Source organism: Epinephelus fuscoguttatus, linkage group LG19, assembly GCF_011397635.1.
Source record: "Epinephelus fuscoguttatus linkage group LG19, E.fuscoguttatus.final_Chr_v1".
NCBI lineage: Eukaryota > Metazoa > Chordata > Actinopteri > Perciformes > Serranidae > Epinephelus > Epinephelus fuscoguttatus.
The window spans coordinates 14564330-14577018 of NC_064770.1; the positions used below are offsets into that span (position 1 = coordinate 14564330).

General features: G+C 40.7%; 1 protein-coding gene across 1 annotated transcript; it reads right to left on the minus strand.

The window, feature by feature from the left end:
• Positions 1-1352: 1352 nt before the first annotated feature.
• nmt1a (N-myristoyltransferase 1a) lies at positions 1353-11922 on the minus strand. The gene is made up of 12 exons (XM_049561645.1): positions 11780-11922; positions 9196-9301; positions 8345-8489; positions 8111-8229; positions 7404-7495; positions 7098-7214; positions 5650-5820; positions 5442-5550; positions 4695-4865; positions 4430-4594; positions 4200-4337; positions 1353-2446 (listed from the first exon to the last, which is right to left on the minus strand). Exons 1-12 carry the CDS (start codon positions 11881-11883, stop codon positions 2426-2428), a joined length of 1458 nt encoding a protein of 485 aa, XP_049417602.1. The 5' UTR covers positions 11884-11922; the 3' UTR covers positions 1353-2425.
• Positions 11923-12689: the final 767 nt, after the last annotated feature.

Genomic DNA, 12689 nt, shown 5'->3' on the forward strand with positions numbered 1-12689 from the left:
AGATTTTTCTGCCTTCATACCAGTGATAGCCATGGCTGGAAGTTTTATGTTTTCCTGTTATCCATCCATCAATCCCAACACCTTGAGGGGAATTTTCTCAAATTTGGTTCAACTGTCCACTTTGACTGAATGATGGACTGATTAGACCACTGATTTGGTGGTCAGAAGTCAAGGCCACTGTGACTTCCATCTCGAGTATGTCCATCTCATCCTCGTAAACGCAATACCTCAAGAATGTTTTAAGGGAGTTTCCTCAGATTTGTCATAAACATCCACTTGGACTCAACAATCAACTGAATAGAATTTGGTGGTTGAAGGTCAAAGATCAAGGTCACTGTGACCTTATCTGTCTCATTCTTGTGAACAGGGTATCTAAAGAATACCTTGAAATTTCTTCAGATTTGGTACAAACATCCACTTTGATGAGGGATGAACTGATGGTCAAAGTCACTGTGACTTCATCTGTCTCATTCTCATGAACAGGATATCTCAATAACACCGTAATGGAATTTCCTTAAATTTGGCACAATTGTCCACTTGGACTCAACAATGAACGGATTCATTGTGGTCGAAGGTCAAATGTCAAGGTCACTGGCCAAAGGCCAATTTCAGTGTGACATCATAATGTCTGGGCAAAAACACACCATAACTCATGTCACAGATGAGAACATGTAAACTGAAACTGCAACTTGACTGGTACACAGAGGCATAATAATAATTCTAGTGTTTTGTTTGTCTGTGTTTTTTTTTTTTTTTTTTGGTTTTTGTTTTTTGCCAGCGGCTTACTGCAACATTTAATTTCATATTGTTGTTATTTTGCGTCAATGTGGACCTTGACAAAAATCTTACAAAAACCTCACAGCAACTTCTAGATTTTATTTTTTTGCTCAAAAAAAAAAAAAAAAAATCACCTGCATCTTCACATTCTTTTCCTGCATCTTAACACCATGAGACCCATTATTCTTTTAGATCTGTTTGCAAATAGAGCCAACATGTTACATAAGAAACACTTTAAGTGGGGCATTTCCCCAGTCGTCATCACCACCCACTCTGCACAATGTCCTGGAAGTCCAGACTGCTGTTCACGGACCCAGGTTCCACATCCACTCTGCATCGAAACAGACTTTTAACTGATGTCACCTGCATGATCAGTTTGGAGCTCTAAATGCTGTATTAAGGAGAAATGCTTTCTGCAGTGCTCATACTTCAAATTACGTAGGCTAATGACATTATTTTGTTTCAGTTTCTTGATAAAGCTGTGTCACATGACACAAAAACAGACCATGATCATTTCCCTATGAAGCTAAACAGTTTGTGATGTGTGCATTTAAACATGTCGCCATATCCTTCAGTTCAGTGGGTGCATTTTTGTGTTTTATTACATTAAAATTTATGAATACGTTTAGTACTTTCTGTGTAATTCCCTTAACAAAGTCTGCACAATGAGCTCAAAACCACCTTCAAGCACTTTCGATTTCAACCTAAACTCTTGCAGACTTTTTGGGGACACATGTCAAAGCCTGAGAGACACTGAAACCGGAGCACAGTTAAATCAAGAGGAGTCAATACAAATCTGATCCCTGCTGAAATGTGTATTGAGTAAACCCCATCAGAATGCCTTCAACATCTGTGTGGATACTGATATCCCCCACCATCACCAACAGCGTTGTAATTAGTCTGTGTTTTGGTGCATCTTCTGTTAGTGCAGTAAGCTACGAAAGATGGTCATGAAAAGTTAATACAGATGAGGAAAACTCCAAAAGGCATAAACATCTTTAAAGAAAAAAAAAGACACAGGGTCAAGCTTGACAAGAGAAATCTTAACAGAAGCCCTTATCTGGTGTCCACTTTTGGTATTTATTACCTCACCCTTTTGAGCCTTTTCCTCTTTAAAATATTTTTTGATCATTTTGATTTTTTTTATCTCTAAAACTTAAGGATGACAGATTTATTTTAATTGCAAAAAGCGCCTCCAACATTTAGGAATAAAACAAAACAGTAGGTTCTAGTCTGTATGTGTTAGGGCATGATCCGCAGTCAGTTTGAGATTATTTACATGTACTGTACGTTTCGTAGGTATGCCGACAGTGAGTGTTTGATTTACAGTAATCTGTGCAAACTGTTCTTGTGTGTATGTGTGTTTGGTACAATCAAGACAGCTCTCAGATGAAATACAGTTGTTTGGGATGGTAACAATGGCTTAAGGTCCATGTGATCGAGGGAGGAGGAAGAGCAGGAAGACTCTCCCTGCCTCCCTGCCTGGCAGCGGTAGTGCAGGTCAAAGTTCAAAAGGTCAAAAAATAAAAATGGGCGGTGGGTTTTCCTTTCCTGAAGCAGGAAGTCATCAGTCCATCTGTCAGGTGGTCAGTACGATGGTTCCATCTCCTTGCCTATTGGTGTCACTTGATTATGGCGTAAAGGGGTGTCACTGCAGTACCAACCCAACCTGAGAGAGAAGGAAAGAACAAAGTGGTTATTAGAAAAGCAGTTTGGGAAACCTTAGATTACAGGGTATCTGCAAGATGTTTCAAGACCTTTTTAACATAGAATGTAAATTAATATTTCTTTCAAATTGGCCAAAGGCTGAGAGTATAATGGAAAACCAGTGGGGACAATAGGGCCTAGAATTATGTATCATTTTGTCAAAATGTTTCAGTTTTCCCAACGGTACACACAGATGAGTCACAACATTAAAACCACTGACTGAGGTAAGGTGAATAAAAAATTCCTAGCATTCATGTGGATGCCACTTGACATGCACAACCCACCCAAACCCCGTTGCAGACCAAGTACACTCCCTCATGGTGACGGCACTCCCTGATGGCACATTGTCCTGCCCCCAGCAGGACAATGTGTGATGCCACACCACAAAAAGGAATGGCCAGAGGAATGTGACAAAGAGCTCAAGGTGTCGACCTGGCCTCGTAATTCACCACATCCCATCCAATCCATGGGACGTGCCGGTGCCCAACGTCGCAACCCACACCCCATATCCTGGTGTCAGACACCACAGGACACGTGTCTATGCCTCCACAGGTTACAGACCCTACCATGGATCGGATTTGAGCTGCTGAGGCATGGACACAGGACCTCTGGGGTCACAGCACATCCCACAGATGCTTGTCTCAATCGGATTGGGAATTTGGGAACTTGAAGGCCAAATCAACGCCTTCAGTTCTTTGTCACATTTCTCTGGCTGTTCCTGAGCAGTTTTCATGATGTGGAAGGGTGCATTGTCCTGCTGGGGAGTGTCATTGTCATGAGGCGGTGTACTTGCTCTGTAACAGTGTTTGGTTGGGCGTGACATGTCAAGTGGCATCCACATGACTGCCAGGACCCATTATAATAAGACCTGATTAATTGTGCATCACTTCACCTGGTTTTAATGCTGTGGCTGATCGGTGTATAACAACAATTCCTAATGAAAGAATTAAGGCTACAACTTACAGTTATTTTCATTATTGATTAATCTGCCCCTTATTTTCTTGATTAACTGATTTAGCATTTTGTCAATAACAATGCCCGGTGTAGTTTCTTAGAGCCCAAGGCGATGTCTTCAAATGGTTTGTTTTCTCTCTCTATTTAGTTTATTATTGTGTATGACAAAGAAAAGTCTCATATTCTCACAATTAAGATGCATCAAACTGGCAAATGTTTTTCCTCGAAAATAAATTTTCTGTCAATAAACTAATTGATTAATTGACTTATCAAGAAGCTCTAAATAGAAATAATAAAATTACAAAGACTTGGATGCAGATAAGCTGAAGAAAATGGATGGATGGTTTAATCAATGAAACATAATTAACTGATTAATCTTCATTCAAGTCATTGCTAAATTTGACACTTGCCCTTTATGACACAATGAGCTTCCTAACTTGCTGCAGGTCTGACCGTGCAGACTGAAACTCCACAGAAAGGGTTTACAACAGCCTCCTGCGCACACAATCCACTGTTGCAACGGTCACACTTTGGTGTGTGAATACATCTCCAAACCTGATATGACATCAGTTTGTAACTAACATTACAACCTTACCGCCTGCAGCAGATTAGAGAAAACATCTGAGCCTTTTCTATGTTAAACTGAAGACTTTAACACCTTCTAAGGCCTTTATCTGAGGAAACTAAATTCTGTGCATTTCCTTTTCAAAACCTGCAGATACCCTAAGGTTATGATACAGAAGCCATCACAGAAGATTTACCTTTTCTGAACCCATGCTGGGACATTTCCAATTGTACAGATAATACTGTAGATTTCCATCGCCGATGCCGAACTTAAGCTTCTCCAAGAAAGTCTTGTTTTCCATTAGATCCAGTGCATTGAAGACGTCAAACCCTTTCTGAAAAATGAGATTGAAAGACAAATAAAAACTCAGTTCCCTGAGAGTTAACATTTCAGAGCACACACACATAAATTGAAGGAGGAACACACCGATTTGGCCAGGATGAGGGCATCAGACATCAGGTCGAGCAAGGGGGTGGTGGTGTGCACGTTGTAGAAGGAGTATGCTGCTTTAAGACTGCGGTGCACAGGGTGGTTCATAATGGTAGAGGGCAGTGTGTAGAAACTCAGGAAATCCGTTACCTTGCCATCATTCTGTCAAAGAATAACATACATGTTATAAAGCCTCTCAGTGTAAAATACACAATTATTCATCGATCGAGAAAAAAAAAAAAAGATCTGGAATTTTTTTTACCTCCACCAGGTAAGTATCGATAATATTCTCTCGGGGCAGCAGCCAGTGTTCTACCTCTTCCTGGTTCATGGCGGGCACCAGGTTGAACTGGCTCAGGTACTCACGGAGGAGGCGATGCACCACTGGCACATCCTTCTTGGTCATCGGCCGCAGACCTGAAGTCTTAGGAGCCTGAAGGAGAGAAAACAAGATGGAGAAGAATAAACATGTGACAGGGCAATGGAGTCTATTTGTGTTTGTCAAATACAGTCATATCCAAATTCCAGCCCAGGAGCCAACTGTGGCCTGCGGACCAATTTTAAACAGCCCTCGGCTTGTCTTGTAAAATACACTATATGAATAACACAATACTGGTTAATCAAGCAAGATCACTTTGTGTTTTTTTCCCCCCATTCATCGTCACCATGGCGGGACAATCATACAGTTTGTGAACATGCACCAAGTAGGAAGTACACAGGCAGAACTAATGTGTTTTAATAAACAGATGGTAATCAAGCAAACAAACAATTACCCAACACCTAATATTTCCTGCTAGGTAGCAGACGAGGCCACAGGAAAGACACTTAAAGTCAAAAGCAAAGGCTGCCTCTTTCAGGAGCAGTGGAAAGTTGAATACTTTTTCACTTAAGGATGAAACAGTTGCATCTGTGTCATCTTTTCTTAATAACCCATATGATGCAAGGAGCAGCTGGCCCCCTTTCAAAACAGTTTGAACACCCCTGGTCAGACATGTGTGTTTTCACTCACCTCAGGCAGACGGTACAACTTCATGGTGCGCTGCATAGTCATGTTCCTGCTCAGGTGGGAGAACTTCACCTCGATTAGTTTGCGTGGGTTCAAAGAGCGATGCCAGTACCTGTGCAAAGACATTGGATTTTTAAGTACTCGCTGACACAGTAACAGAAGGAGAAGGATGTGTGCACACTCTATATAGAGAACTATCTGTCAGACCCACCTGCATGTGCCCACAGGTTTGGGCAGTACCACACCAGCAGTGTAAACAGCCTGAAAGATACCCTGCAGGTTGACCCGTCTGGTGATTTCTCTGATCAGAACCGGAGCCACTCGTTTGGAGCGAAGCTTCTTGTGGACGCAGAGGAAATTGATCTCAACCATTTTCTTTTCTCTAAACATCAAGAAAAATAATCAATTATGTCAGCATAAAGACAGTCAGTTTAAAGAAGGCATTAATGTGATTACAGCCTAAATTACGGAACACAACATTGATAGGCAAGACTTCCCACAGCTGACAGCAAAAGCAATGAAGCACATTTTGCCTTTTGCGACAACTTCTCTTCGTGAAAGTGGATTTCCCTCCCTCACCTATCTGAAAAGCAAATACAGGCCAAGACTGAAGTCTGGGGCAGATATGGCCCACTGCCTGACAATTTCCATCTGCCTGAGGATAGACAAGCTCTGTGCATCCCATCAAGACATCTCTCTTAGGACAGATAATGGTGCCTTCCAAATTTAAGTATCTGTCAATTATTTTAATAGCCTAGTATTGTGCTCCATAAAAGGGCTACATTTATGCATTGCATTTTAGTTTACCATACATGTTACTGTGAGCCCAGTTGAATATGCAACTCAATTTCCTATGTGTATTAAGGGGTCCCTGCTTTGTCTCTTTCAGCTAAGGGGTTTTTGACCTGAAAATTGCTAGCCTACAATGCTGTGTTTCTAGTATGCAATTAGTCTACTTAGACAAGTATTGCTGGGCTTAAATAGTTATGGCCAATAGAATAATGAATAAACAGGAGGCACCCTTCTTGCTGAGGGACCAGATGATACTTTCTGCGACAGTCAGTGGGCTGAGTGGAGATAATGTGCTGAATAAGATCATGTGAAGGTGAACAAACAGCTTTCTGTAGTTGGAAGAAGTCATCTGAGGATAAAGTTTAATGTGGCAATACTCCGTAACAGGGGCAGAGGCATTTCTTTCTCATGTAACAGTATCCTCACCACTCAGTCACCACCTTTTTCAGCTTAGCTGCCTGTGGAGACAGACGTCTGGTAGCATGTGCTGTGCACTAAAATATATCGTCTCAATACAGCAACTGCATATCAGTTTAACAAAAAGAGGAGCATCTGCATATTTGACCGCGCTAAAAATCATACCTTTGGGATTCCTAAATACCACAGTATACTGTAATACCTTGATACCACGGAAGCCTATTCAGAATATCACGCCAGTACAACACCATGACGAACAACCAACCTCAAAGCTGAATACATAATTTAACACCTCTTTTACAGGCATCAGTAGACTAATAAAGTGGTCACTTAGTGTACGTAATGTGGAATTGAAAGCGATAACTAAACAGAACAGTAGATTTCATGTAGCATGTGAAGTAACCAAGTGAGTCCACTCTTTTTTCACACTGCACTGTTGCATTCACTTACATGTCGTAGATACGTATGGTAGCAGGAATGGCACTGATGAAGCCGACCAGCTTCTGGTTGGAGTTAACCCTCACCCCACAATGCCACTGGGGCAACCAGCCAGGAGGCCGCAGGGCCCTGAGAATAAAATAAGTCAGATTACTGCATTGCCATCATGTGTATTAATATTTTTAAAAAGTTTATCCCAGTGCGTTATAACAAGAAAGTATTAACTGTTCAGATTTACTACACAATATGTAGCAATTAAACGTTACATCCCTGCCAGGTGTAAACTAGAAGAATAGCAGTTTAAAAATAAAAAAGTACCAGAGCAGGAACTCGGGGGAGTAGTCAAATCGGAACATGTTGTCATCATCTTCGACGTAATTCTCGTTGAGAAGGGTGTAAAGCTCCTTGAGCTGGTGTTACAGAAAATGACAGAAATAGACAATAAGTCACGGCCTTTACAAACACAGCAGAGGAATGTAGGAAGAAACACACAGGACTTGAGAACAGACTGAATTAGAAAGTTAAATTATTTAAATGACATTTACCATATAATAAATCTTTAAGTACATATATCATGATCTATAGTCTTAATGTGTCTATGTGACCATTACAAATTCATGAAACATAATTGTAATCTTCCAGTCCCAACATGTTCTGCATCAATTCTGGGAAATTACTTTTTCTGACAATCCATATCATAAATCACACACATGCTGTACTTGTACACTTAATATTCAACATTATAAATGAAAATATGACTGCAAATTCTGGTCTCTTAACATCTTGGTGTTAAGAGTCGTGCTGACATCTGAAAAAATTAAGCAATAGGTTTTGTTTTCGTGTACAACAGCTACACCTTTGTTTACTTTTGGACTACAGTTTTCACAGTCAAGCAGGTTTGTAGATCTCAGCATTAGAGTTCAGCTGCACTGTCACTTCATGACTTCAATAATTCGTCATCAGCAATCATAAACTGAAGAGATGACGACGACAACAACAGCGCTTCCGTTTATACATTCTCTTACCACGCCAGGATTCCCCAAGTCGAGGGTGTCCCAGCTGAAGCCCTGCGGGAGGCTGTAGGGCTCCTCGCGAATGTTGTCTTTGTCAGGTTCAATGGAGCCATGTGATGTCACGGTCTCCCCTGTGGTAAAACAAAACAGTTTCTGACACGGAGCACGGAAAACCCACAATACGTGACATTCGCTTGTTTGTGGGTTTTCTTTGAGCAGAACTGACAGCTCTGACAAAAGTCATACCAAGCTTGGGCACAGGCTGCGTGTCCCAGAACTGGTAACTCCGACGAGTTGCCTCCTCCATGGTTTTGGCAGGGCCTTGGCCTACAGAGAACAGCTCGATGGCCTTTTGGATCTCCTGTAGCTTATCAGCTGGCAACGAATTCACCTGTTTGGAAAATACAGACAGAAATCAGCAGTGTTGAAAGAGTCGGTACATCCAAATAAAAGATTATTTTCTATTTTATTTGGTAAGAGTTGTGAGGGTCAAGGTAGATCAGTAATCCCTCTCAATCATCACTTAGGGCCCATTAAAAATGTGTGGCTGTGTATTTTTCTGCAGAGACTGCCCTTTGTCTGTACTGCCTTATTTTTTTCTTACATTTTGTGTTCAGGATGTTTATGGGTGTGTGTTAAGGTGAGGTCAGGGCTTTATAAAAAAGGTAGCAAGTCAACCAGGCATTCAAGAGATACAAACACAAAAATAGCGAGGCGAAACGCCAAAGGAGAGAGAATCTAGGAGTGGCTTTTACTTTCACTTTTGCTGGCTAACAGTAACTGACAATCCTGTAAAGTACACCTTTAATGGTGTGGATGTAAGCATGCAGTGTCTAATCAGCAGAGTGCTTCACTGTGAGCAGTATGTGTGTAAATTTCTACATGCTACAGTCAACAACAGGAACCTGGATCACGATTTCTGGGTGGTTTTAACATCCTTGAGCACCACCTTGTAGTAGAACTGTAACTCCAAATTTAAATCTTAAAACTTAAATCACACCACAACTATACTATTTTTGTTTCCTTTTGAATTGTAGCCGATCTGATGATTTAATTCAAAACCTGTTACTTAAGAAAACAGAGGGACAATGTCATGCCTTGGCAAGGGGGTCCTGAGCTGCTTCTGTGGCACCAGATTTCTTCTTCTTTTTCTGCTTCTTTTTCTTCTTCTTGGCGCCAGTGTCGTCTCCCAGACCTCTGTCACTGAGGGGACAGAAACAGAAGGCATCTGTATTAGTCTAATATCCCAGAGGAAAGCCACGCCCCAGTCTAAATGTACTATTTTAAAACCACACAATGGGATGATTAAAGTTGCATTATACACACTTTTGTATTACATATTATAAATACACCTATCTTATCAGCCTCAATCTTACTATAAACCTTAATTAATTTAAAACATGTATCATACTATCCCACTGAAAGACATCTCTCTTGAAAATAAAGTTAAATGTAGCGTATCTAAACCCCCCAGGTAAATCAATAGTTTAGTGACCCAACCCTGCATTTAGGTCTGCAATGACTTATTGATTCAGCTCCACATACATGAATACTGATTTATAAAGCCCTAAAAAATTAAAGTTATTCTCACTTCTACTTAGCACTGGGTGATATGGACTAAAAAAAAATTAAAATAAATCACAATATTTTTGACTAAATACCTCATTATCAATGTTTCTACTATATCGTAGGGTTGACTATTGGCGCTTTCACAAAATACTGACACAATGGGAATTCTTAAAAATTATTATCAGTAATGTGGATTTAATTAATAAGTGGGTAAATGTAAATAACAGACTAGTATGTTCTGAAAATTACTTCACATTACTGTTATGCAGGCTTTACAAAACAAACAAACAAAAAAACAACATGATAGGTTGGTATCCAAACACTAGGACAATATATAGTTTCTATCACATCATAGGTATATTTCAGTAGTGAAACAAAGTCACTGTAAATAACTACACAGGTCTAACAGCAACAACAAATCCCATCATGAAGCCTCAAGAAACTGGCAGGACACATACGGTAGAGTAACTGAATCATGTGGACTATTTGTGCTGATACAAGACAGTATAAATCACCCTACAATGACAGACAGTATGTCCCAAACCCCCATTTTCTGATCACTTCAAACCTAAGGAGCCACACACCCCCACCCAGCTATCCCATCTTCTGGCTTGAGAGAGACCGCATACTTACAGAGGATAATCCCATTAGTGTCCAAGAGAGGAGAGAGGCCACGCACCGGCATGTATTTGTAACACCAGCACAGATGGTGCATCACATGACCTCTGGAAGAAGGCTGTATAGTATATGCCTGTGTGTACATATGTATGTCCAAGAGGTCAGGGAGTGACTGGGACAATGGACAACAAAACATACAATAGTTTGTTCCACACGCTTCCATGTCAACAGAGTGGACCAGCTACCAGCCAGAAGCATGCTTTGTTTGTGTGTGTGCACGGGTGCAGGGGAGTTGCATGTGTTGCTGGAAATAGCAAAAGTGAAGCTCCCATTTGCTTCCCTTTCATTAATAAATAGGATCATCACTTTCCCCCTGTGGCAGGGGTGGGTCAGGTGGAAAAATATACATGCCTGTTACACAATTTGCTTTTTTTCTTGGTGAAATACAGATGTTTTCAACTCCTTCGGGTCTCCCAGAATCCTTCACATAAATAATCTGAGAAGGAAAATTCACTGTGTGGTCAAACTGCCTCCGATCACCACACTAAAGCCAGACCTTGTGATGAGGGGTCACATGTAGACTCTGATTTCTTTGAGGAGGTCACAAGCCACGTTAAAAGGTTGTGAACCACTACATAACAACAGCACTGTCTCTTCCCATTTGCTCCCAAAAGCAGAAAACGCATTTACAGTGAGCGGGACACGCCTTTATCTTCGCAAGCCAATGCTCCTTGCATGTGTGTCACCGCTTGGTAAACATTAACAGAAGCCAATGCCGAGCAAAGCAGGATTTCCATCAAAGCCTATTTTCAGAGCTGGACTGATTTAGGATCGTTCATATTTCTAAGATTAAAGAGGGCATTAAAAGCCTTGTTGACTCCCCTGTTAACAAACCCAGCCCGGACACGCGATATTAACAAGTTGCATGTGTGTCAATATGCAGGTTTTACTTGTTTTACTTTTGATTTGTCTACACCGAAATCCACTTACAGACAATAGCGGTTTGACAGCTATGTTAGCATTCAAGCTAACTTGCTAAATGTCAACTGGGGTTGCCATGAATTGCATCAGTTAGGCAGCCAATAATATATGTTTATAAATGTTAGAATAAAACATCACACTGTCAAGGTAACAAAAAAGATTAGACTGTTTCTGTAAGTTGTACAAGTGACAGTAAATGCAGTGTTTTATAAGACCTGGCTTTCAAGCATACTTTGGGTTTTCTACCCCCATACTACGCCTTGCTATTAAGGAAAGCGAAGCTAAAGCCCGCCCACATGAGGAACAGAACGCACCCGCAGCCAATCACATCACAGAACTGGCAGCAAAGTGGCATCCTTAACCAATCGGATAAAGGCAAGTGGACGGGACAACCCCCACCGATGGCTGTCTATCCCGACAGCTCGCCGAGGCTTTAGTTTGCTCTCGCTTTGACAAAGTGTGCAGCAGCGTGACATATTTTGCACCGCTTTGCCGCCAAGCCTGCCTTCTTACCCATCTTCAGAGTGGTGCTCTTCATTTTCACAGTCGCTGCAGTGTCCGTGGTCTTCTACATCTTCTTTCTCCGGCATCGGTGCTGTCTCATTCTCATCCGCCATCTTCAACCAGGAAGTGAAGAGCCACCGCGTGCCCTCGACGGCTTTAAACCTCCTGTGATGCTATTGGCTCAGAGCGATGATGTCTTCACTGTTGTCTTCTACTGGCTGTATGTCATTAAGAGCTTATAACAGACACATGCTCCTGCTTTGGAAGCCCTGGTGTCTAATGGCTAGTGGTAAAATGTAATAAAGTACATTTACTCAACACTGTACTTAAGTACAATTTGAGGTACTTTAACTTTACTTGAGTATTTCCAAAGGCTAATATAGCCTAGTACTTTTCACCCCATTACATTCATTTTAAAGCTTCAGTTACTTTGCATATTTTATATATTTTCATATATTCAGATTATTAATACAAAATATAATCAACAAAGAAATTCTGATGTATTGTTATAGATGAAGCTACCTGGCAGTAAAGTCATTAAAAGTAGCTTCAGCCTTACCAGCCGCAACATTAAATGAACACATTAGTGCAAAGTTTAATTAAAGTGTGAAATTTGTAAAAGATTTGAATACTTCTTACCCCACTGCACATTTTGCTATTAACACTAGAATTTAGTCAAGGTTATACACCATGCATATATGCCTTTTTACTTGAGTAACATTTTAAATGCATGACTTTTACTTGTAATGGAGTATTTTTACACTGTGGCGTTGGTATTTAATTACTTACAGTAAGTAAAGGATCTGAATACTTCCTTCTCCACTTGTACTTGAGTATTTCCATTTTATACTACTTCATACATTTAATCCACTTCATCTCAGAGGCAAATATTATACTTTTTGACTTATCTGACAGATTA

Bases quoted from the DNA above. Each gene is read 5' to 3' on its own strand.
- nmt1a (XM_049561645.1), bottom strand. From the start codon at position 11,883: ATGGCGGATGAGAATGAGACAGCACCGATGCCGGAGAAAGAAGATGTA. The intron at 8,490-9,195 runs GCATGACATTGT...TTTTCCAAACAG, and splicing joins CTCAGGACCCCCTTGCCAAG to GTGAATTCGTTGCCAGCTGA. The intron at 4,338-4,429 runs GTGTGTTCCTCC...CTCATTTTTCAG, and splicing joins CCCTCATCCTGGCCAAATCG to AAAGGGTTTGACGTCTTCAA.